Genomic DNA, 26113 nt, shown 5'->3' on the forward strand with positions numbered 1-26113 from the left:
GCAGAGAACAGAGACTCCCCTCCAAAACAGGGCTCCATGATGCTCTCTCTCTCTCTCTCTCTGATGAATGTAGTCTCACCCAGTGTAGTGGACCTACCTGCTGCCCCTAAATGACAAGCTGTCGGTCGCCAATTTTAGCCCAGCTGCCTCACCGGATTCTAAGAATAAAATATTTGTAACGTTCTGCTTTAACATCACAGACTCAGGGACCAAATAAACCACTGATTTACATCCCATGCAATCTCTGCAGGATAGAGACCACATCTACCTTTCTGCATGACCAATGCCTGGCAAATCAGGGCCCCGATTCTGGTTGTAGCCGGTGGCTGCCATCATAATATAAATACAAAAAAAAAGCATTTCCCCATGGCGTGGGCTACATCTTAATACAATTCATTGTGAGCCGCCTCTACCCTCCCTCCCTCATTTACATTCATGCCGCCCCCCATTACTCCTCCCATTTGCAATCGGGCACCCCCCCCAAAAAAGAGCGCAGCCCACCTCCCATTTGCGCGTGCGAGACCATTTTGTGGCAATTGCTTACAGAGGAGTATTCCGTTACTTTTAACTTTTTTTGCGGCTGGTTCCTGAGTCTGAGGGTGGCTTCCATTTCCTCTCCTCCGATGGAGCCGCAGTTATTAGTGGAGGCAGCCAGACTGTCTTCTCCCTCCCCCCCAGCTGTTTTCACAGGCCTCCAAGTTCCTCAGTCGATGCAATAGGCGGGTATTAGCAAAAGCAACTGGGAGCCAGAAGGCGGAGCCAGAAAGCACATGACGCAGCCGCTTTCCCCGGACCGATTGCAGCCATAGTGGATCTTTGCCCTCCCGGTTATATAGCCCGCCTGGGTGGGTAGTAGCCGCTCTTCCTGCGGGACCGAGTACCTCTGGCGCACCGCGCTGTAAGGTTTGCGGGGGGTGCGGTCACGCGTGGGTCTTGCTGCCGCCGTTCCGGGCAGGGCTTTGGGGCGGGGGGGCCTTGCTGCTCTGTGGGGCGGCGGCGGCGGGGGGGGCAAGGGGCAGGAGCTGCCGCCTTCAAACTCCCATTTTCTCCATGGAAAAATTTCACCGAGTGACCCCCCCCCCGTGCTCGTGATATTGTTTGAGTGGTTATTGCCCGGGCTACGTGGAAACCTGCCATGTTGTGTGTGAGGGGGACTGCGGTTCCTAACACTCCTCCTGTGCCGAGCGCGGCTCGGGGGCCCGCCCGCTCCGACACCAACGGCTGGGCGCTAAAGCAGCCTCGCTGCCCGCCCCTGGTTTCCCCTCCCCCTCCCGTGGCGCTTTTCTGGCCACTTCCCCGCGTAGGTTAGTGGCTCTCTGCAGAGCCCGGCCCCTTCCACGGCAGCGGCGCGCGCTGGCGCTGCTGAATTTCACCCTGTGAGCTCGGCTGGCTTCTGGGGCGGGGGGAAGGGCGGCTGCCGCCATTTTACCCCCGGGCCTGCGTTTGGCCTCGCGGCCGTACTGAGCCGCCGCCTTGGCCCCCAACTGATTGGGCGCGCGGGAGAGGGGCGGGGTTATGCGATCTGACGTCACAATCCTGCCGCTCGGTAATCCGCTATTTATAACGCTGCCCAGAAGCCGCCCGCCTGTGGAAGGAGAAGAGCGGTTGGGGCTGGGTCGGGAGCTCAACCGAGTTATACTTGAAACAAAAAAAACAAAACCAAAAAAAGGAGAGGGGGGGAAGCGTGAGCGCCGAGGAGGCCGTTACTGGGGGGTAGCCTGACGCCCTCTGTCTTCGTTGTCTAGCGACCGAGCCTTCCCCCTGCCGAGTTTTTTTTTGAATCCGCGAGCCCCTGTGAGCGCGTGGGCAAGATGGACCCTCTCCGCAGCGAGGAGACCGAGGGCGAGATTCCCGGCCTGGGTGAGTATCCGCTGGCCAGCGCGCGCCGCGGGTTCCAGAACGTTCCGCGGGGCGGCCGCGCGGGGATCGGCCCAGCCTGGGGGCCGCGCAGGCCGCGCGAGCCCGGAAGTGGCGGGTGGGAGGCCCTGGAGGCCGCGGCCTTCCCCTTCCCCCCCTCCCCGCCTCGTGGCGCACGAAAGAGTGGGGCAGCCGGCTGGGGAACGTCCCCCCCCGGGTGAAGGGACCCCCCCGGGCGGTCTGGGTCAGCCCCTGCCCCCGATTGCGGCGGATGGGCCCCGATCGCGGCCCTGTCTCGGCGCTAGGCCCGTGTCGCGGCCCACAGGCCGCCGCGGTAATGGAGCCCGGCTTCCGCCGCGGCCTAGGCCGTGCCTGGACTCGGGGATGTGCAAAAGCCGCTTCACTCCCCCCCCCCGCCCTCTCCCGCGCTTCTCCCCGCCTGTTGAGATGCCTAGCTCCCAAGCCGAGCTTTAGTCACGCATCTGGGAATAGTTTCGGGTGCAATCGGGAGCCCTAGATAAGAGTAAAGCGAGAGACGCCAGTCTGCTGGGTTGTGTCCGCCCATGCGGAGAATGGCCGGGAGGAGGGGGGGTAAAGAGGCCCGTATAGTTCAGCTGTCTTTGTTATCCCTCATCGCGTTTATTTTCTGCATTTTTAGAAGTGTGCTTTTCTTTAACACGCCTGCCATTATTCAGTATACTTACTGTATGCTTTAAAAATATCCAATAGCATTTGCTTGGGTGTCAGTATAGAAGGCTACATGTTTTAAGAGTTCATTGTGGTGGAAATATTAATTCCAGTCATTAGTTCACGTATGTAGTTAGTCATTAGCATAAATATTGTGAAACATTGACTCCATCGTGCAGAAACTAACTGGAACCCCTAAACGTTGTTGCTTAAAGTGGTGAAATATGCCAATTGTGAAATATCTTGGGTTTTTGATGACTTTCTAGTTTCTGGATTGTCAGCCATTGGTACTTAGTTAACTCTTCTCCCCCAGACTGGTAACACTCCCTTATCTTAAGTTTGGTGCTCTGCTGTTGCCCATCTCTACTTCAACTGTATAGCACACTGGCTGGCTTCTTACGCAACTTAGCATGCCCTGAGATTCTAGCTTCCCCCTAAACGCAGTTGACTGACTGGAAGAAAGGCTGGAACCCTAGTACAATTACAGAGGAGGCTCGGAACCATTGTTCAGAGTCTCTTTGGTGGGATGGAAACTAATACTGAAAGTGACTGCTTCAGCAGCACTTCTTGTATACCTCCTACCAGTAAATAGGAAATACTGTGCTGGGGGTGGGTAGGTGTGAATTGTGCATCAGGCTATGTTTACACCAGGGGTTCTCAAACTTTATTGCACCCCATCCCCTTCCAACAACAAAATTATTACATGGGAGGGGATGACCGAAACCTGAGCCCTTCTGCCCCAGGCAATGAGCCCCCACCACCCAGGGCTGAAGCCCTTGAGATTCGGCTTCTACCCCAGGCAGTGGGGCTTGGGGCCTCAGGCCCCAACAAAGCTAAAGCCAGCTCTGGGATCCACAGTTTGAGACTGCTGGTCTACTTTAAGGACCTTACAACAGCAGAGCTGTACCACTGCAGCTGTCCTGCTGTAAGGTCTCCTATGTACCCACTCTGTGCCAAGGTGAGAGAGCTGGCCTAGCTAATCCACCCACCATGAGTGGTGGTAGCTATGTCGGACATGGCACTTTTCTTAGTGAAAGGTATATTGGTCGGGTATGAGCCTGCCCCAGCCTTGAGCTTACCCGCAAAAGTGCTGTCTAGACCAAGCCTTAGTCCTATCTGCCCGAACACACAAGATCTTAAGACCTTAACTTTTGTGTGGCGTGACAATAGGGCATTTGCAAAATCAGTGCATTCATTGTCTGTTACAAGAGACCTCTATTTTCCTCTTAAAACATGTAAAAAGCCATATGGGTGTAAAAAGTGAGGCTCAAACAAACTTTTATGATCGATGGGTGAGTTAGGGGAAAAGGAAAATGGTCAGATGCAGAATCAGAGCTAAAGTTAACAAGGCCTGAATAGCAACCAACATCAGGAGTTTTATAGTAATATTACACATTGAATAAACTTAATTTATATGTACAATAGTCCAGACGGTGGGTTTCCTAAAACGTCTTTAAAATTTCAGACAGTCTGATCATTCTTCTTAATATTTAAAGATTAAGACTTGGAAAAAGCTTTGGACCTGTTAAACAAGAAATCTACATGATTGAAGTGTTTCAAAAAATCTTGTAACAGTTTGTAACAAGAACAAAACTTGTTACTATGAAAGCTTCCACACATAGCTCTACCTATACATACACCCTTGACCTGAAATGCCCCTCTCTATTTGTGATAATGGCTTTATATTATAGGATTTATAACTTGGTACTGCACTTGAGTGGATTTCCATGAAGTCTATCCTAAATGAGTAACAATAATGCCCTCCTGCTCCTACCAGAAGAGGAGCAGGATGTATGTTTGAGGGAGAGGGGAAAATCCAGTCCTTAGCATGCTGGATAGAGTTAAGTATTGGGGCTTTCAGATGGCTATACAGAGAGACTGGAATATATATTTAAAATGAGAGAAGGGCTTTGAGTTCAGGGGGTGGAGAGTAGAATATGAAATTAAAGTGGCTCTTAAACTGTAGGAAGAGGAGGGGAAAAAAAACAATGGGATATGGTATAGGATTCTTGTCTAACATGCAAGGTTATTGTAGTAGATGGGTATCACCACATTAGTTAAGTATCTTTTTTGTAAGATCCTAGTGGAGACAGGATAAGCAAGTATAATGTTGATCTTGTCTAGCTATCTTAGTAAAAACTACAGGGAGCTTGTCTCCACTAGGTTTTACAGCTAGATACATATCACCCTTACCTCTGGGGGGGGGGGGGGGGGGGAGAACAATTAGCAGTGAAGATGAAGCCTTACGGGTGCAAGTTGGTCACTTGGTCAAGAGGTTCCTCGGTCATATCTCCACTAAACCCCCTCCTCTCCCCCCCTCCCCCAACAAACAAACAAACACCCTGATTTTAATAATCCTGTGTAGGGGAGTCATCTCAGCTTAAAGTAAGGGACTGGGAGGTGAGGGAAAATTTTTTTGATGATAAATCTAGTATGGCTTCTGCTACTGGTTTGCTGTGTAGCCTTAAGCAAATCACTTGGGCCTTATCTGGGGGGGGGGGGGGGGAGGGAAGACGACATTAAACTAGCTCTGGCTACCTTGTAAAGGTAGTAAACTGTGTAGACACTGGTGTCAGTCAAATTAAATTAACTCAGTTGAGCTAGGTTGATGGGAAGGAGAATGCATTTTTCCTCCTAGTCAGTGCCATAGCGTCCAACTTTATGGTGCTTAATATTAATAATTAATATCCATGTTTCCATTGAAGCCACCTAGAGTTGTTGTGCCCTTAACCTTTCTAGTCTATCTCAGTCCGTTCCCCCCCACTGTACAGGGTACTGCCTGGATCTTCAGACAGTTACTTAAGTGTTTATAATGCTATCTGAAAAGCAATATGTAATGGAGAGTGGTGTGCACTAAAGAGTCACAGTCCTTATATAGAGGAGACCCAAACTAATCCTATTTCTTGATTATTATTATTTTTATTTTTTTTGTCTTGTTTTCTACCCAGTATCTGGCTTAAATGAAACTAGAAGGTAATATCAAGGGAATAAATGCTGACAATCCCAAGAGTTTAACTATTTATTGTAGCATCTAGGGACCCCAGTCCTGTTGTGGTAGTCTTTGTACAGTGCTACTGTAATCAGACAGTTCCTGTACTGAAGGTCTTACACTAGAGACAAGAAAGGGGGTGCATGGTATGGAGTTCACTATAAAACTTATCACCATTGTCAAGTAACAGAGGGGTAGCCGTGTTAGTCTGAGTCTGTAAAAAGCAACAGAGGATCCTGTGGCACCTTTGAGACTAACAGAAGTATTGGGAGCATGAGGTTCTTACCCACGAAACCTTATGCTCCCAATACTTCTGTTAGTCTCAAAGGTGCCACAGGACCCTCTGTCACCATTGTCAAGGTTTCTGTAGGCCTTGTGGCAAAGGGGAGTCTTGAGGACAGTAGTAGCTTGTAGGCATGTGACTTTTCCCATCCCTTTATAGCTAGTGTACAGTTTCAGTGCCAACACTTTCTATCCCTTCTATCCCCATAGAATCAAACTTAAGTCATAACACAAATTGAGTTTTAAACATTGTCCCCAAAGCAGATTATCAACACTTGAAACCAACAGATACTGCAACTTAAAAAGTAGTTTTACATTATATATTTAAAAAAAAAAAAAAACCCTAACAAGTTCAGACTAAGTCTTGGTTGCTTGCTTCCTGCTTGAGCAAACACTCATCCTTGACTGAAAGCCATTTCCTTTAACAAGACTTTTAATGCTTACTGTAGCTCTTCGATACTTTTGCTTAATCTTATCATTTTTAAAGTCGTCTTTAACATCTAAAACAGGCACCTCTTTTGAGATTGTCAAAATCCACCCTACAAAATAGAGAAGTCCTTATCATAGTCTTAGCAGAATATAAACTTTGTAGCCCTTCTGGTTGTGAAGGTCCTTGTCTAGGTATGAACTGTCATACAATCTGCAGCTAGACTGAAACAATAGTAAGAAAAGGCATGAATTGTCGCATTTTTCTCTGTTAGATGTTAATGCTGAGCCTGATGACCTAGCTAGCGAAAGAGCTTTAATTCAGTCGCAAGGAATGACTTCTGTGGATGCAGGTATGTATTGGTCACTCTGCATTCTGTCAATAGTACCCTCTATTTTAAAGGGGCTTCTCACATTAGGGAAAACTTATTTTCAGTCTCTTCTATGAAAACACTTTCTGTGGAACAATTGTCAGCATTCTATCCTAATTTCGGGAGAAAGTGGGAGAATTCTTGAAATGCTGATACCTTCTGTCTTTCTTTGCTAGCTAAGTGGATTAGTGTATATAGTAAGATGCACTTGTAAAGCTTTCTTTAGTACAAATGCCCTCTTCAAAGGGTTTTTAAAAACCTGGCATTTAGAAGATTTTTTTTGATAACTAGACAAGTTGCCCACAGGCTAGCAATATTTTAAACCTGTAGCGCTTGTACTTTACCTTTTGGAACTGACTGTAACAGGTTGTTAATAACTAGCTTCTCTCTTCTTCTTCTCTCCCTCCCCACCCCCACCCCCAACAGGAAACAGATTCAGACTACCATAGTAGGAAACCTGAACCAGAATTCTAACTTGCTTTTGAAGACTAAGTCTTCCTCAGTAAACTAATACAGGAAACTTGTCTTCCCTCATCATTCCAAACTTGAGGAGACAGACTAAGCATTCTCCAAATTCCACAATATAGGATGCACTCCCTTCTCCCGCTGAAATATTTGGGTCACGAGTGCCACCCTGTATTAAGTTACACTTGGGAGTGTAGATGTTATAACTAGTGCAGTCTTAATGTGTTCTTGCTGGATTTAAGTGATAGGAATCTATTGCTACTCTGGAATGACTTTCTGGTTTCAGCTGAAAAGGAGTTCTGAGTGCTAACCCATCAGAAACATCCAGCAAATACATGCCATGGCAACAATTTCTGCAAAAAAAGACAAGGACTTCAGCCAGTAGCCAAGGATTTAAGCATATGCCATATACTCTCCTCTTCTTCTCTACCCCTTTCCCCCCCCCCCAATTTAGCAGTGGATTTCAAGCTTCAATGAAGAAGATGTAACAAGCTTCCAGCTAGACACACTTCTAAAACTTTAGCTGCCAAATAAATAAAACTAAAGACTCTAGAAATCATTAGGGAGCTCACACCTCAATCTACAGTGAAAGCTCTTGTATGGGATAAATCCTGCAGAGGCTTGATGGCTGGCTCCCCAACTGCTTATCTTGAAACTAGGATTAATCTTTAAACGCTAGTTCAAATATAATCAGGTGGCCTTAGTTTAAATGTGATCAGGGGTTCTCGCCCATATGATAACTAGAATTTGCTTGGTAAGCAACTACCTGATCAGCCAGCCATTATGGTAGGGAGCAGCAGTGGAGAATTGGACTTCTGAGAAGGACCAAAATCTTAAAGCATTCAGATTACAACTTTAAAATTTGCAGCCTTTCAACTAGCTGAAGGCCCCACACCTCACTGAGTAAAGCACATTAGCTAGATGTTAATGCTGCAGAGTGAAATAGTTAAAGCTGACACTTAAATGGGCTGTAAGCTAAAGTTTAAAGTGTCATTTTGATAAATATGTACTTAGCGCCTTATGGTGCAGATTTTTGACTGTAGGTAACTGCTGCAGCTTGCATGCGGAGGCTGAGGGCTATCTTTGCTTCCAGAAATGAGGGGATCTTATTCTCTGAGCTGTGAATCTTTCACTCCCATTTAGGCCTCTAACTTTTCAAGTGAAATGTTATTTAAGGAAATGAAACCAAAACACCAAAGGGAGACCCTGAATCCAGAAATTCTCAGAGTAGACTGCAAACCATGTGTAAATTGGGGGAAATTTACCAAAAAACCCTCCACTGACTTATTTGGGATTAGTATTGATGGGAGCTGTAGTTTATGTAGACATGGCTGAACACTTAAAATAGCTGAAAGCAAGACAAGTTGCTAAGTGCATGCTGTAAGTGCAACTCTTCCCAGAACTGTGTTTTAATTATGGTCAGTCCCTTGCTAAATTTGTTACAATTAATGTCAGTACTATTTCTGGGACTTCTAGAGTAAAATGGCTTCAGCCATTTAAGTAGCCCACCATGTTCCTTTACAGGAGAAAGAGTCTTAACTTGATTGTCATTTCATGAAGCCACATTTCATGTTTATAGTGGAGGTTTTCCAAATACTCAGCTCAGTTCCTTGCTCGTCTTCTGTCTCTTATCTGCAGCTTTTCCAGCATTTCTGCGAGAGTAAACAAAGAAATATGTCTCAAACAATGTTAATCATGTTTCACACTAAACATCTTGGCATAATAGCTCAAGCATGCACATTTCAGTTAAGCAACGCATTGATAACTTACAAAATTTTCTTAAATTAACAGATTATTGAAATATCAAGCCATAGTTTAACAGCTGTCCTTACTTGCATTATTAATGCATTAGATGTTTAAAACCGCATTTCTTCATCTGTTCACCATTTAGGCACTTCCTTTTTGCTAGCAGGCTTTCTTTTTTATTTTTGTTTAACCAACTTCTGTTGGTGAAAGAGACAAGCTTTTGAGCTTACAGAGCTCTTCAGATCTGGAGAAGCTACTCAGTGTCACATAGCTAAATACAAGTTTGTTTAGCATAAGGAGTTAACCTGTTGTAAGAGCCTACTCAAGGTGAAGTGTGTAGTTAACAAACTTGCAGTCCTAGGACAAAGGAAGGTTAGTGGGTCATACATGGTTGTAATGAGCCATAAATCCAGTATCTTTGAGTCCATGATTTCTAGTGTCTTAACAGTTAAGAATTTAAGCTCCCAGGCTTGTCTTTTGAAGGCTTTTTATTCTTATGCACTAAGACATAAATACTGTAGGAACATCTGGTTTTTGAAGACAATCCAAATTAGAAACCCAAATACTTTTTTCCACTGTCCTCCATCTATCTTGGATGAGATTTCTTTTGAATGGGATATCTAGTATGTAAATCCATTTCTCAAGCAGTCTAGCCTGGAACATATGACTGTCAGGTTTAAGTGATTTCAGACTGACCCTGACTAGTCTATATACACTGATTTTTATATTCCCCCCCCCCCCCCCCACCGAGTGAGTGGTTTGAGAACCCACTTATTCTAAGTGCATGTTTCTTCACCAAAATGGATTTATAGAGATGTATAAAACTATAGGGTTTTTTTTGTTGCATACTACACCTACCAAATGACTCAGAAAACCACAACTGTAAGTTTTCTGTGACAGTCCAGGGCCCTTAGCAACAGTGGTGAATGTTGGCAACAATATAGAATTTGCTGACATCAGAATAGCAGTTCAGAAAAGATAATTTTGGTTAGAATTATTTTAATTAGTCTGTGTGAGAAAGAACTGGAGACTAGCTGCTGTCTGTAAGTATGCAATGGTGTTCTGTCCTTAGGCTTGCTTAGTTTTATTTTCTAAATCCGGTCTGATCAGTGTACATACTTGGGTTTGTCTCGGTTGGAGTGTAAAGTACAGTATAATAGGATAGTGTCCTATATTCTCCTCTAGAAGTTACGATTCATGTAATGTTATGAATACGAACTTTCAGAATGCTATTTGCTTAGTCTTTCAAATTAATTAAAACCCTACCACCTGGTGTCAGACTTTCAAAACCACGTTTCCATGAGCAGGAGTATTTCAAGTTGTGTGGAATGTTGTTGAAATTGGCACAGCGTTCCAATTAGTTTTAGACTAATTTGTATCCCGATCTCACTGTAATCCCGCAATGTCAGTGTCAAGGAGTTACTTCAGTATTAAAATTAACTACTGGACCCCATAAATGCTGCAAACAAGCACTTGTGCAGTTGTCATGTACAACACATTTTCCTACTCTAACTCTTGAGGATAGAGAATGTCTTCAGACAAGAGCTAAGAATGTTCTTTAAGTAAATGGTTCGTTTCTGCAGAAAACATTGGATAGCAAAAATCCCTGGGAAGACTTCATAGGCTCAATGCCACATGCAGGGTCACAAGAAACGAGTCATATTAGTGGTGATGGTCTTAGACATTTTAGATACTGTGCAGATGAAGTAATGGTATCAGAGCGATGATATGACAACCTGTTTTTTCCCCAAAAGCAAATTAAAATTTCATCATTTCCATCTACTTAATTTCAGGGTGGGGATACCCCTTCCCGGGGAAGATTGAGAAAGGTATGTGGCCACATCTATTTTAGTGTTTAATTTTAATGAAATAAAACCTGATCTACCTCTAGCCATTAATTTAATGTCAGGGGTAGGGGAGACAAAGTATAATACTAAAATGTTGAAAATATCCTGATGTTTCTCAAATATTGAAACTCTCTGTTCACACCCATTTCACAGCCCTATGTTACATTTACTAACACTTAATCTATGTGCTGAACCCAAAACAAATTAAAAATAGTTCAGTTTCTATCTGATCTTCTATAGTAAAAATACCTAAAATTACTACATGGTTGCCTGAAGTGTAATAACTTAAATAGCCCTGAGTGAAAGGAAATATGTAGGTCAGAATGAGATGAGCTTGACTATTTTATATTTCCTGTTTTACAAGAAATGGCAATCAATTCAAGTTTTTCTGGTTCAGAAACATCTGGAAATGGTTATTTATTGCATGATATTGATGAGCAATTGTACCGCAGTTGTAGTTCAGAGGTAGATAATGCCACTCAACTCTGTCTGAGTCAAACTGGTGCATAAGCCACATAGGCCAATCTTAATAGCTCACTGTATTTCATTGATGTTTCCAGACTCAGATTGGAAGCAAACACATGCCTTCAACAAAAAACACTTTTTATAATCCAATGTTAGGAGTGGCAGAAATTTATAAACTGCTTGAAAAAGCTTTCTAAAAAAATTAGAATAGCATGATTAAGAGAGCACAGATTTTCAGGTGGACAGCTGTTAGAAATGCATCCCATAACTGTATTACCTGAGACTGTCTACACTTGAAAATAACTCTTACGGTAGGATATACATTTAAGCATGATAGCTATTCCCAAATAAATACATATGTAGACTAGCCCTTGTGGTGGTACATAGTACTGCATAAGTGAGTAAAAATGCTTGCTATTTTTTTTGTCTTCAGGAAGCAGCATATTGCTCCACTTAGTAGCAGAGTTGCAAGTATGATGAAGTGTACTAGTCTTGCTTTTTATCAACATTCATTACTCATTAGGTTGAGTTTACACAGCACAGATTCATTGGGCCTTTCACACTTTAGTTTCAGTCTGCAAAAGCTCCCTGGCAAGAAAAGGCTTTTACAGTTCACAACTAAATTCAGCAGACTCTAAATTGGTCAATGGGATCAGAAGGAGAGAGAATAGATTAGGCATATGATTTATTGCTATTTCCACCACATGAAGATGAGGGTTTGTCTGTGAGGAAGCTATTGACAAATAGGCTAGAGCAGTGGTTTTCAACCTTTTTTCATATGCAGACCCCCTAAAAATTTTCAAATGGAGATGTGGACCCCTTTCGAATGGGGAGGGAGGGGGGAGAGGAGGGTCTAGACCACAGGTTGAAAACCACTGAGCTAGAGTAAATTTTAAAGCACAATAGTTATTCCAGGCTACTGCCTCACTTACCCATGGCCAGACACTGTTAATCACTGAACTCTATCAAATTTATTAGCCATCAAGACAAGGCAACTTTTGACTTACCTGTTGTTCACCAATTTCCCAAACAGTAAAGGATATTCTGCTTCACGTGTTCTGCTTCACAGCCTTAGCTGAGACAAGCTTTAATTGTGCTCTAACCTACTTAAGTAGGCATACGTCTGAAAGATATAAACCAATCTTTTGGGCTTGTTGTACAACATTTGGGATAGATTTCCTCCACTCTTCTGAGACACTGTACCTGGTGGTGGTGGGAAATTCCTAAGAGCAGCATTTGAGCATTCTCTGTAATTTTTTTTACATTCTTGTTTGAGGAGACTCTAAGAATCTGTGGGTTTGTTTTCCCCCTTAATTAGGAAGTGTGTTCTGGACGCTATCTGCTTAACATGATTTATTTCAGCTGCCTTGTGTGAGAATTGTAAGAATTTAGTTGTTTCTGTAACATGTTGTAATTATTTCAGCATTTATGGCATCTCTTTGTAATAAGTATGCAACAAACCCAGATCCCCCTCCCTCAGAACATTCACTGGGTGGGTGGGTGGGTATGCTCTGCAGCCTTGAAACTGCATTTCCCTTTGAATGGATAACTTCACTGCACCTAAAACTTCTGCTTTGGGAAAAGGCAACGGTTACTTTCTTTTCCTGGTTTTGGAGGCTTTTAAATGACAGCTAGCATCTAATAAGATAGAACTCATGGGATACTGTTAGCTGCAAACCTATTTAACCAGGGATGTTAGACAGTCTCCTTTGTTCTTGTTTAGCAAAATTTGGTGGGTTTTCTCTAAAGTTTTAAACATTATCTGAAACTTCTATGAATAAATAAGCAGACCAAACAGGAATTTGGTTCTAAAATGCCTGAGATGGTTAAAACTAAAAGCTCACAAATCTGGAAATCAGAGTCTGCGTTGCTGTCTTCCATTTTAATTGTCTTGTCTGCAACTTTAAGTCTTTCAAATCTGGTTACTGATAGGTATATGTAATGTTTCTAATCAGAATCTGCTTAATTTGTATCCTCCCATTAGTATGTTAGTCTACAATGTTTGCTGCTACACAAGTACCACTAAAACAACTTCTTTGAAGCAATTAGATGGCATATGCAGCACTTGCTTTGAATAATGAAATTTTTACAACTGCTGGGAAATGCTCATTTTCATAGGGGTGTTAGGAAGTGCTTGGAAGGCAGTGTGTGTTAATACATGGAGCAGGGATTAAAAGCTGTGGAAGGTGTTTATCTCTGCCTTTGTAGGGACTGTTTCCTTACATGCAAAAGGAATATAGTATCTATAGCACTTCAGTTCACAAGATGGTAAATTTAGGCTGCCTTATTTACACTGTCAGTAGGTGGAGCTGGAATGGTGCTGGACCCAGACCTTAGCTGCAAATGTAGCTAAGAACTGTGTTGCCACCATTTTAGAAATCGTGTCTTAAAAATGGAGGTGGGGCTTAGATGCTGCCAACTCTGCATTCTTTCTTAAGAGCTGGGGGTGGGGGGGAAGAGAACACACAATTGCTATGCATGTGAAACAGCAATGGAGAATGAGATGGGTGGAGTCTGGGAGAACTTGTAGTTGAGATCAAGCATTATCTGCAAGATCACCAGAGCTAAGTACGGAAGGACTGAGGAGCCAGTGCCACTTACGGTGTATCTATCTGTTTTGGGTCAGTAACAGAGGAACTAATACAGCAAGTGAGGAGGACCCACATTGTGTGAGAATCTTATTTAAATCCCATAGTAAAAATGCTGTTTTTCTTATTGTAGAAGGAATCACTAATGAGTAGTTGGAGGCTGAAAAGAATCTTTTCTCTGTGACACTATAAATGCATGGCAACTTCCTGACAATGCCATTACTCTCTGCTGGCAGAAATTAGTTCTAATGGATGCCACTGAATTATTTCCCCTGCTTCTCCTTTAAGGCTAATAGACACACTGAATGTGAATGCTGGCTGGGGTTTGCCACTTGCAGTGTCTGTAAACTAAATGTTGCAGCATGTGCTGGGGAAACCAACCAGCCTCACTGATGCCACAATTGAAAGAGAGCCTGTCAAGACTCAAATATCAGAGGGGTAGCTGTTAGTCTGGATCTGTAAAAAGCAACAGAGTCCTGTGGCACCTTTAAGACTAACAGATGTATTGGAGCATAAGCTTTTGTGGAGTGGGCATTCACCCACGAAAGCTTATGCTCCAATACATCTGTTAGTCTTAAAGGTGCCAGAGGACTCTGTTGCTTTTGTCGTGTGTGTGTGTGTGTGTGTGTGTGTGTGTGTGTGTGTGTGTGTGTACTTGTTAATTACAGTGAAAGTGAGCTCAAGGGTAGAGCTTTATTCCTTGTCATGCTAGGGTTAAATACTCATGACTAGGAACTAAGGCTTGTCCTGGAACGAGTGTGGGGGGTGTTGTCTTTTCAATTGCGGTAGCGTGTTGAAGGGCAGGCATGCCTTGGTGCTGAACCATGAACTAGGACTTGCAATTTGATGCAAAGCCTTGGCTTGGAGGCACTAGTTACAGTACATGAAGGCAGTAGCAGTGTCTCTGTGATTGACCCTACCAGTCAGCTCCCCTGTCCAGGCTGGAGCCTGGCAGCTGGCTGCAAAGCGCCATGCTGCTCTTGGCAGCATTTGGTGCTCTGAGGCATTAGCTTCCTGGCCTGTCCCGCTCCCTCTATTATTCTCCCCTCCTATCCCCCTTGCCAGGGGAGGGAGACCCAGACCCCTTCTCCTAAGGTGGGGAGGGGACGACCCTTCAGCTTCCCTGTGGGATTGTTGCCAGGGTCAGCAAGCAGGGGGGAGTGTCCCCCTCCAGGCCCTGAATTAAATTAGTCTAAACCCAGGTAAATGTAAACTGGTGGTAGCAATAATGTAGGGGTCGGCAACCTATGAGAAGTGGCGTGCCAAGTCTTCAGTAATTTAAGGTTTCATGTGCCAGTAATAAATTTTACATTTACAGGGGTCCCCAACAGAACCCCAGACAGTCAATGGACTGAGCGGGGCTGGTGGCAGGGACCCCAGCTGGAAGAGGTCAGCAGATGGAACCTGAGACCTGCAGCGGCCTGAGCGGCTCGGCGGTTCCATCTGCCACCCGTGCTGCTGGTCTGGGGTTCTGTCCACTGGCCCCTGCCAGCCTGGGGTTCTGTCCATCCAGGCCGGCAGTGGTGGCTGGAACCCCAGACCGGTGGCAGGCTGAGCCGCTCAGCCAGCTGACAGTCTGGAGTTCCAGCTCCTGCCAGCCAGGGGTCAGCCCTGCTCAGCCTGCTGCGGGCCTAGGATTCCGTTCACCTAGGCAGGCAGGGGGCTGAGGGGGGCTGGTGGCCGGGACCCCAGCTGGCAGCAGCATGCCAGTAAAAATGGGCTCGTGTGCCGCAGGTTGCTGACCCCTGCAATAATGGATTTGGTTCTCTTCTCTCTTTTCCGTCCCCCTCTTCTCCCCCCCCCCCCCCCCCTCGCCCCCCTCTTAGATACATGTACTTGTCTGGTGTGACTGTGGGTTGACTCTTGTCACCTGATTCTCTCTTGTGGGAAACGCAGGGTGAAATCTAGAGTTCTCCTAACCGAGCTGGGCAGAGTAATTTGCCCTTGTGTTGGGCAGGTGAGGGTCAGGGGACGGCTGAATGGTGCTGGCCGGTTCCTTAACCCTGTAGGGGCAGTGGGAGGATAGGGCGTGGGCCTGGGCTGCCCAGCGCAGGGACCGTGTCTCCGGGGGCGCGTGCACCGTAACAGAAGCGGTTGGGGTTATTCAAGTGTAGCTGTGATGAAAACCGCGCAGGCTGGGTCCATTAGGGCCCTGGCTTTGTTTACCACAGGAAGGCGAACGCTAGAGAGGAAACGCATGCGCGTACGAGCCGACCGGGGGCGCGAGTAGGGCAGGGGAGCAGATGTGCCGAGGGCGCCTGTTGCTGCTAGAGAGCATGCGCAGTTGGCTCGCAAGGGGGGGGGTTAAGCCATGTACGTATTGCGGATGCGCAGCATGGTCTGTTTATGCGCATGCGCCCCGGGCCTCATTCCCAGCCACGGCGCCGCGCAGTTTACAAACTGATGGTGAGCGGCGCGTGCTGCCCCCAAGTCTCCGTCTGGCCGCTGTCCCCTAGCCACCGTCCCCCGGCCCCGATCCCCCGGCAGTGAGCGGGAAGAGCGCGCGCTGTGCAGCGCAGGGGGCGCCGGGTTGTCGGCTGGACCTGTGTTCTTTGTGCGGCGGCGGCAGAGCCCGGCCCAACGGCAGCGGGAGCACGCGCCGCCATTTCCTCACGCGCCCTCGGCACAACCTCAGCCGCTGCCTGGTTGGGACTAGGCGATCTCCGGACAGGATCAGGCTCGGACCATGTGTGCGGGCGGGGGGGGGGGCGGTTACGTCGGGCCGGGCTGCGCTCGCGGGGAGGGGGTTCGGCACTGCACCGGGCGGGGGGGGGGGGGGGGGGGTGTACTCGAAGGTGGTCTGGTGAAGGGGAGCAGCGGTGGGAAGGGCGGAGCGACCCGCGTTTTGGCGGCCGGAGGCCGTTGTCCCCGCCTCAATGTGTTGTCTCCCCGCAGCGACGGAAGGCGAATCGGAGCCGAGTCTTGCTTCCAGCATGATGCTGAACACGGAGGGCGGCGAGGGCTTCGTGGTGAAGGTGCGCGGGCTGCCTTGGTCCTGCTCCGCCGAGGAGGTCCAGAGATTCTTCTCCGGTGAGTGCGCGACGGAGCGGCCGCCTGAGCGTCAGCGCGCATCCGCCGCCCGCCCGCTGGGTGCGTGGGGGAGGGGCGGGTTTCGTGTGACTCGTCCCTCAGGCTGTGCTGGGGAGCCCACCTGCGAGCCAGCAAAGCCGGGGAATCCACTTTGGAGATAGCAGAGGAGGTGATAAAAGTCAAGAGAGGCCCTGTGGAGGAATCGCTGCACCATCTGGGGCAGCGCTTCTGTAAGATAAGGGCAGGGGGGGAAATGGTATAGAGTATCCTTCCTACTGAAAGTAAGTAGCTTTTTTGAAATACTTAATTGCAGTAAGCAATTAAATATTGGATGCTTAAGCTGAACAAATAGCTAGCCCTTTTGTACTTTGATACCCATTGTAAGAGGTGGTCTACAGCGTGGTTTAGTGTTTGCTTGAAAGAGTGCACTCCTTACTTACTTAGCAGATTTTAAGTCCCATATTGCAACTGGTTAACTCTTGTTTTACTAGATTTCAAATTGACTTTTTTTCAGATGGGAGATGGAATAAGCATTCTTGCCATCTTAAATAAGACTGTCCAATTAAAATTACCCCCCCCCCCCCCCCCCCAAAAAAAAACAAAAAACAATATGGTGGTCTTTGGATGTCTGTAAGAGGGATGTAGTCTGGATTCTTTCACAACTCAAAATTTATCTTGGGTAGTGTCTGCCTTCTGTTCAAGGTATGCTGGCAGGGAAGCTTTCCATTGCATCTCTTGTTGGATTTTGGTCTCGGTGGTAAACTTAAAAGAATACTAAGAATATTAAATTCAGTTAAACAAAAAAGGAAAACCAGCATCTTGTATTATGGTAGATAATATGTATTTAGGATTAAACTGGTATACTTCCAGGAATAAAAGATATGAATCACTGCTGTTGAACAATCCAGTGTTGGAACAAAACTGTTCTGGGTCTCTCTCCTAGAATGCAAAATTCAAAATGGAGCTTCAGGTATCCGTTTCATCTATACAAGAGAAGGCAGACCAAGTGGAGAAGCTTTTGTTGAACTTGAAACAGAAGATGATGTGAAATTGGCACTGAAGAAAGACAGAGAAACAATGGGACACAGATATGTTGAAGGTTTGACTTAATTGGCCTAGTAATTGATTAAATGTTTGGATTAACTTTCACTTTTTTGTAACTTGTGGTGTTTAAATGCATGTAAGTTGATTTAAGTGAATTTAGATTATACCAGTTGACTAGCTTCTCAAATGGCAAATGACTTAAAATGGTTTATGCTGCATTCCAAAATTCATTAATTCTAAGTGCCTCTTACAGTTTTCAAGTCAAACAACGTTGAAATGGATTGGGTTCTGAAGCATACTGGTCCTAACAGCCCTGATACTGCTAATGATGGTTTTGTACGTCTTAGAGGACTTCCATTTGGCTGTAGCAAAGAAGAAATTGTACAGTTCTTTTCAGGTATGTGGGGTATAAGTTTTAGCTGTAGCGTTATGGGTCAGTGCGAATCACAGTGGCACTGAGCTCTTGCCCATTAATGCTTTCAACAGGCCAAACTGTGCCACAGTTAGTGTGTTAGACTATATTGAACTCTGATGTGTGCAGATAAATCCTAAATTTAATCTATTATTTGGGCTAATAGCTTTTAAATATCTTAGGTTGATTAAGTTAAATTATGGGTTATCTAGATAATTCATACTTACACAAGTGTGTTTTACTTAGCATCATAGAAAAATCAAGTTTTCATCCTTTGAATTGAAAATTAAAGTGGATACTTAAAAATTGGAGGATAATTCCTACTTACTGTTTTAGCCATTCCACACATGCTGCTCAGTCGAGCACATAAAAATGGTTGAGCCTCTTTATTGCTGGACTCAGTAAAATGGGTGGAATTTTTAAAGGCGGCAAGACTAATGTTAGGCTTAAAATCTTTGAACTCAAGTATTGACCTACATGACTTGTAGAGTCAAATATTGTACAATAATTTTGTCTTTAAGTGCGGAGTAGTTGTGGTACAGTAGTTCAATTTTGTTTCATTCACATTAAATGAGTATTTTATGAACGTTGTTTAGGGTTTAAGACTGAATTGTAAAGATTAAAATGACTTGACTTGAACTTGATTTCAAACTCTTGCCAATTTGTATCTAATGTTGACTTCCTGTTTTGGGAATTGGAATGATACCTACAAATGCATACAATCTTGAATGGGCCTAAACATGTCTCTTTTAAAGCAGAAAGTATAAATTTCTAAATGTGACTTGTGCTTAAGTTATAAACCTGAATATTAGAATGTATAACAAAATAAACCGAAAGAGCTTTGAAACATTGTTATAGGATTAGCAAGGACTTTTTTGTTTTTAATGTAGACTGAAAATCTATGACTATTCTGATTAGAATGCAACTAATTTGTTCTGTGTATTTTGGCAAAGTGATGTATTGAACACTACTCCCCCCCCCCCCCCCCCTTTTTTTTTTTTTTTTTTAGCAAATAAGTGCACTGATATCACTGTGTTCATCTGGTTAATAACTTATGAGCAGTGGTGATAGAAATTGTATACATGTACCTAATATGCAGAATGCTGCTTTCAGTTTTAGCAATTAACACATCTGAAATAATTCTTGGATTTCTCTTAGTGAAGCAGTACTCTACAAATATTAATACTGAATTTAGATAGATTTAAAATGTTTACATAAGAGTATCATTGTCTTACATGAATGTTACTTTTAGTAAATACTTACTAAGATGCCTATGTAAAGCTATTTTTACTGTTTTTGTGACTTACGTTGTGTGAATTTCAACAGACTGAAAAATTCTGTAAAGTATTCTTAAGAGGTTCTATTTAACTTACCTTCTTAACACACCCTGCACTAAACAAATGAATTGATTTTTACTGCTACAAAGTAAAAGCTTTTATTTCTGCACAGCAGGATGGGTTAAGAATCTAAACTGAATGGTATGTAATCATGAAGCTTCATGTTGACATGCTTTCTGCTAGAATGCTAATCTAGAACTAGCATACCATTCACTTACAAGTATTAACTTTCTGGTGTATTTAAAGCTATAAGAAAAATTCATGACTGGGCTTGTGATGTTAATATTGCCCCCTACTGGGGTTATTTGTCCTTGGGTTGAAGGGTTGGAAATCGTGCCAAATGGGATAACATTGCCGGTGGACTTCCAGGGGAGGAGTACGGGGGAGGCCTTCGTGCAGTTTGCTTCACAGGAAATAGCTGAAAAGGCTCTAAAGAAACACAAGGAGAGAATAGGGCACAGGTGGGGATGGATGGTTGGTTGGATACGTCACTTTTCTTATGGTAAATGCTAATTAAATCCATATTCTCTCTTCTTAAAGGACTGATCCTTAAACCATTAAAACTTAGTCTAGTATTTTGGTCTCTTAACTTATAAGTAAAAGTATTGTTACCATCTTGTTTCATGTGTACATAGTGCATACGTAGTAAAACTTATTTGGACTACAAAACAAAATGGGAAAAATTAAGTTAATTGAATTTACTCTTATCATTTGGTATTTAAACTGTAAAATTGATAGCTTAAAAACTGACAGAAGTTGAGAGATTATGGCTTTAAACGTCTCAAGTAGCACCAATAATGTCTCTAGCTGTAAAGACACACATAGTACCTTATTACCATAAGAAAATGTGATAATTTCTAAACTTGTTTTTATAAGTTGAAATGTAACAAATTTTCTTATTGTATTTAATCTTCAATGTAATAAGCATAGCTTTCAAGAAATTGTCACAAAGGGTTTTTTTATTCTATTTTACTTGTGACTATTTTTCATTGAAGCATGCAGTTTTTCCTATGCTAAACTACTGAAGCATAGGGTGGGTTGACTAGCACATGCAAAGCTTTTTTTGTAGACTCCTAATGGGTTAAAATCTTGGTGGAGACTAGGTTTTTAACCCTCTTAATATATATTGCCACATGAGCAAAACATGAAAGTGCTGAGTTGAGTGGACTTGTCTCCCTCCTATTTTTTTTTTGACAGACATGATTAAATTTAAACTGTGGCGGGGGGACTTAACTTGCTCCCCCACCCTTAAGGTTGGGATACTGTGAAGTATAAGGAGCCTATAAACCCTTCAGTAATTGTAATTTCTTGAAAATACACTATTTTGAAAGTAAAATAGTATTTGACTAGAATTTGTCATTGCCTGTATAATCTAAAGAAATCTGGCTTAAAATAAACTGCCAGTTTCAAGGCTATGACTAGAATGTCTTGTTCTAGTTTGTTTTATACTGATTTAATATTCCTATGTGGGGAATTAAAGACTGACTGTCTTTCTTATGTGGAAAACATCCTAGGTATATTGAAATCTTCAAGAGTAGTCGAGCAGAAGTGCGTACTCATTATGATCCTCCCCGCAAATTACTGGCCATGCAGAGGCCAGGTCCTTATGACAGGCCTGGTGTTGGAAGGGGCTATAACAGTCTTGGTAGAGGAAGTGGTTTTGAAAGAATGAGACGTGGAGCTTATGGTGGAGGTATGTATCATAAGGCTTTCAATTATTTTAAAACCATAATTTATACTGCTTCATACCTATTGGTGCTTGGATAAAAACTCATGGAAAAATCAAACTAAAGCTAAACTTCTGCTTCTAAAATTTCATAGCATTTTACATACTAGTTTCTGTAGTTTAGGAAAAGCATTTTAATATGTATTCTATCTTTTACAGGTTATGGAGGCTATGACGACTACAATGGATATAGTGATGGCTATGGCTTTGGTTCTGATAGATTTGGACGAGGTGAGACTTCTTTAATGGGGGTGGTAAACAACTTTTATTGCATATAAAAACTAACTTTCAATACATCTGAAAGATATAGAATGGACTCTTCTCTCCACAGGCATGTCTGACCATAGATATGGAGATGCAAGTTCTACTTTCCAAAGCACAACTGGTCACTGCGTACACATGAGAGGATTACCTTACAGAGCTACAGAGAACGACATTTATAATGTGAGTTCAAATACTTTGTGCAACAAGTACTTTCTCCTAAATCTGCAACAATATTTTGCCAGATGAAGACAGTCTTATGTAAATATTTTTTTTATCTAGTTCTTCTCACCTCTGAACCCTGTAAGAGTCCACATTGAAATTGGACCAGATGGTAGAGTGACTGGAGAGGCAGATGTTGAGTTTGCTACTCATGAGGATGCTGTGGCCGCCATGTCCAAAGACAAAGCAAATATGCGTAAGTTTGACTTTTTTTCCCCTTAATGATGGGCCTCCATCTTAAAATCAATGACCAAAACAAGGTCTGAACAAAAGTTAAAACATACTTGCTGAAAGCTTGTGTTAAAAAAATATCTGATCTTCTGTTTTCTAACATGGTAGAATAGTAGTTACCGGAGACACGACTGTCAGATGGATTAAAGTCATAACTATAATATGTAACAGCTTTGAATAGTTCACATCCTCCATCGGCGTGACGTCACAGTGAGACAGATTGGATATGGCTTCTGTAGGAATTAATCTGTCAAACTTCCCTTAGACTACTGGGCTGTCTTAAGTTGAAATGAGGCACTGTTTGTATCATGCATAGGCTTAATGTCCAGTACGTTTCAATGCTCTGTTAAACATGCTTTTCCTTTCAGAACACAGATATGTAGAACTCTTCTTGAATTCTACAGCAGGAGGAAGTGGTGGTGCATATGGCAGCCAAATGATGGGAGCAATGGGTATGTGTGAATAGTCCAACTGCATTTTTATTCCAATACTTCATATTTAACAAAGCTGGCTAATTTTATACAGCTCCTGCTTTATTCTATGCCTGGCATAAAAACTGAAATTCAACATTCTGTCTTAATCACACAGTCAAGGAATCGGAAGGGGTAGTTCAAGATTGGAACACTAGCACATTGCCAGGTATATAAACCTTTTGGGAATACATTCAAACAATTTAATTAGGTTAAGTAAATTGTGCTGAATGTGAAGAGTGTGGTGATATGACTGACTGCTTTTTAGGGATGTGTGATGTTGCACAAATGTGGGAGATGCTAGTCATCCTTGTCCATCTCTCCCCCCCCCCCCCCCCCACACACACCGCCCCCCCCGGACCAGATGTTGATAGAGGGTGTATCAAACTTTAACTGACACGTAATCTCATAAGTAAAGTCTCTTTGGAAACAGGGAGCAACAAAACTCCACTCTAAAACTTGAAAAAATCAACACTAAAATGTTATGGCAAACCTAAAATTACCAAATTAAAATATGAAATGTCCATTGTAAGTTAAACTAAAACCTGTTACTGCTATTCAGAAACTGTTTACCCCTAGATGGCCATTGAAACCATGCAAAAGTAGATACTCCTCTTGAAATTTACTTTACTGGTTTCTTAGGATAAGAGCTTAAAGTGGTGGTTGGTTTCTGTATCTGTTCTGTGGTGGGATGTGTGTGGATGATGCTTGTATAGCACCTTGATTTGTGGAATGAGATTGAACACTGTAATGCTTTGTCTGGTTTCTTTTAAACAAACTTCATAATTTCAACTGTAAAGTTTTGCAGAGGTACTGTACTGTAGCAGATTGTGCTCTTCGAAGGTAGCTTGATTAGTTCATTGAGAACTTAGCTTATTAATTTTAGTTGTTGCTGACTCAATAACTTACCAAGTTCTTGTACAAGTATAGAAACTTTCTCATGTGGTGCATGCAAATTCAGGATAGGAACAAGCCTCAGACTATCTGGAGGATTGACATCCCAGGTGTTCTGGTATTGACTTCCCCCATGCTTCTGAAAGCACATGTGCTGTTGTAGAGGACATCAGAGGTCACTCAGTTGGCTTACCTAAAAATTTTCAAAAATCCCATTATGGATTTTTACTGTGCAGTAAAAGTCAGAAGTAAATTTTCTCCATTGTACTTCTGAAGGGTGGGCATTTGGGGGTGGGAATGTAAAATCTAGCACCCCATTTAAAGTTTCTTGTCACTGTAGCGGAGTGGAATATTTAAACATCTTAAATCCTCAGATGTGACTTATTGCAGTGAGTGAATTGATACTCTTCTGCTGAAATAGGATAGGGCGCAATACAACTTTCCTATTTTTAAATTAGGCTGAAAAAAAATTAAATACTCTTAGAATCAGAAGCACATGAGCAACAAATATCTTGCTCTTGGCCACTTCCACTAGTGAGAAGCCAGAAAAAAATAGTTAAGCAGAATGGTATCTAAATAGACCAGATCCATGGCACCATGAGGGCTAATATCTGTTAGGAATTTCATAATTAGGTAGTATTTAGATCTGTTTGTTGGACAGATTTTTGGCAATCAAGGTGTTAATGTTCATTTCCTTAACTTGAAAGGAAACCAATCCACTTACGGTGCTAATCAGCAGCTGAGTGGGGGTTATGGAGCTGGCTATGGCACTCAAAGCAGCATGAGCGGCTATGGTAAGATGTGTGTAGTTTTTCATTATTATTATTATTATTATTATTATTTATTATTAAAGCCTTAGGTGGGTGTCTGATACACTCCTACAAAGAGATCTTTACAATGTGCTGTCCAGTTGTAAGGACAAAGGAGGTAGACTAATGGGCAGCACCACCTTAAAATAGTACTTCATTGTTGGCATACATTTTCAAAGTATGAGTCTCAATGCTAGTATTAGGGGAAATTTGCTTTTAAATATGAAGCTGGGCAATTGTATTTTGCTGCTTATGTAGATACACTTTACAACAACGACAAGCTTATGGCTTGTCTTCTGCTCTCTCGCAGGTATAAATTGGGAATAACTTCATTGCAGTTACTAGTTATACCAGTGTGAGAAAAGGAAACCAGTCTTGCTCTTTCCCAAAATAAAAGTAGTATGTACTAGAACTGTAGTGTCTGAACTTAGTCTTATTTCATTGAAAGGCCTGGGAAACTCTTGCAGGTTTCTTTTGTAAAGACAACACCAACTTTCATTTAAATATCTGGAAGGTTTCTTTTTAATAGCATCGAAGTATGTGCAAGGTGGTGGGTGGATTTGAGTCAAGAAGTGGGCACTTGAGGATAAAAGGGGTGGGGTTGAATCTCACCCCCAACTTGTATTGGCAATAAGCTGGAACGCTTCATTTACCTGCTGCTTGATGTTTTTTCCAGGTAATCAGAGCGCAATGAACAGTAGCTACTACAGCAGTGGGAACCGTGCATCCATGGGAGTGAATGGAATGGGCGGGATGTCCAACATGTCCAATATGAGTGCTGGCTGGGGAATGTAACTGACTTTTGGTCAACCTTTTTTTAAAAAAAACAACAAAACAAAAAACTAAGTTTAACAGTTTTGCAATACAAGCTTGTGATTTATGCTTTACTGTAAGTGAAATCAGGATTATTTTAAAACTTCAGGTTCAGTATTTTTGAACACGTGGAAGAAATAAACATTCACTTAGGATGTAATAACCAAGTTGAGTAAAGACTATAACTGTTAAACAATTTTCAGCTTTTCTCAAGTTAGTTTTGTTGTAGGAGCGTATTTAAGCAGTAAGCGTATTTAGGTTAAAGCTGTTTCAATTATGTTAAATGTTGCTCTTATACCATATTACATCCAACACTGTTTTGAATGCATGTTGAAAAACATGCTTTTTTGTAAACAAATATAGGAGCTGTGTCTGCAATTCAAAGTGAACATTTGGCATGTTAGTTCTAGTTTATTTCTTTTAATATCCTGTAAGGCACGTTTAAGCTTTTTTTTAAGTTAATGGGGAAACATGTTGAGACGTGATACAGCTACTTTAGGATTTTGGTCTTGGTGTTCATATAAAATTCTGAGGCCTTGATTTAATCTTTCATTGTATGGTGATTTCCTTTTTAGGTGTATTGCGCTAAGTGAAACTTGTTAAATAAATCTTCCTTTTAAAAACTACTCTCTTCACTTAATATTCCATGCTCAACGTTCTTTGTAACTACAAGGGGGCGGGACACTGAGTGGGAAGTTGTAATAAAATTTGCATCTGTGCAAGAATATTAATGTCATAACATCCATCCAGTAACATATATTGTACTTACTATCCTAGTTCTAATGTTAGGAGTGCTGCATGAGCTGTCAAAGGTGATGAAACTTAAAATTACAGTATAGCATTCCTAACCTGAAAAGTGGTCCATTTGTATTGCACTCCTCAAAAAGACTTGTTTCTGGCAAGTGAATCTATTCCTTTGCCTGGTTGTTGCTGGTTGAGTGCATTTACACCTGCTTTTAAAAATTCATGATAGCGAGTATCAAGCTTGTCTACACAGAGGCAGGATGATGGGGTTTACACTAGAGTTTGAAGAACAGCAATGTAGGCATTACAGCTCAGACTCTGATGCCCCCCTCAGACTTCAGAGCCTGAATGTCTACACAGGTGATGGTAGCACTGTATCACAAGCTCCATGATCTTG

At 42.9% G+C, this 26113-nt stretch overlaps 1 protein-coding gene across 12 annotated transcripts; it reads left to right on the forward strand.

The window, feature by feature from the left end:
• Positions 1 to 710: 710 nt before the first annotated feature.
• Positions 711 to 25598, forward strand: HNRNPH1 (heterogeneous nuclear ribonucleoprotein H1). 12 transcript variants are annotated; one of them, XM_034780345.1, is made up of 16 exons: positions 711 to 845; positions 1746 to 1860; positions 6517 to 6594; positions 10617 to 10652; positions 16619 to 16753; positions 17697 to 17852; positions 18051 to 18194; positions 19869 to 20007; positions 21061 to 21239; positions 21432 to 21503; positions 21577 to 21716; positions 21816 to 21951; positions 22355 to 22438; positions 22575 to 22625; positions 24058 to 24144; positions 24836 to 25598. In XM_034780345.1, exons 2-16 carry the CDS (start codon positions 1812 to 1814, stop codon positions 24952 to 24954), a joined length of 1605 nt encoding a protein of 534 aa, XP_034636236.1. In that variant the 5' UTR covers positions 711 to 845; positions 1746 to 1811; the 3' UTR covers positions 24955 to 25598. The 12 variants fall into 12 exon arrangements, with proteins under 12 accessions (XP_034636236.1, XP_034636242.1, XP_034636246.1 ...); XM_034780343.1 differs by having other exon boundaries at positions 759 to 898; XM_034780346.1 differs by having other exon boundaries at positions 759 to 898; positions 21583 to 21716.
• The last annotated feature ends 515 nt before the right edge of the window (positions 25599 to 26113 follow it).

This window comes from Trachemys scripta, chromosome 8, assembly GCF_013100865.1.
Source record: "Trachemys scripta elegans isolate TJP31775 chromosome 8, CAS_Tse_1.0, whole genome shotgun sequence".
In the NCBI taxonomy this organism is placed as follows: Eukaryota; Metazoa; Chordata; order Testudines; family Emydidae; genus Trachemys; species Trachemys scripta.

Bases quoted from the DNA above. Each gene is read 5' to 3' on its own strand.
- HNRNPH1 (XM_034780345.1), top strand. From the start codon at position 1,812: ATGGACCCTCTCCGCAGCGAGGAGACCGAGGGCGAGATTCCCGGCCTG. The intron at 21,717-21,815 runs GTGAGTTCAAAT...TTTTTTATCTAG, and splicing joins CAGAGAACGACATTTATAAT to TTCTTCTCACCTCTGAACCC. The intron at 22,626-24,057 runs GTATATAAACCT...TTAACTTGAAAG, and splicing joins GAACACTAGCACATTGCCAG to GAAACCAATCCACTTACGGT.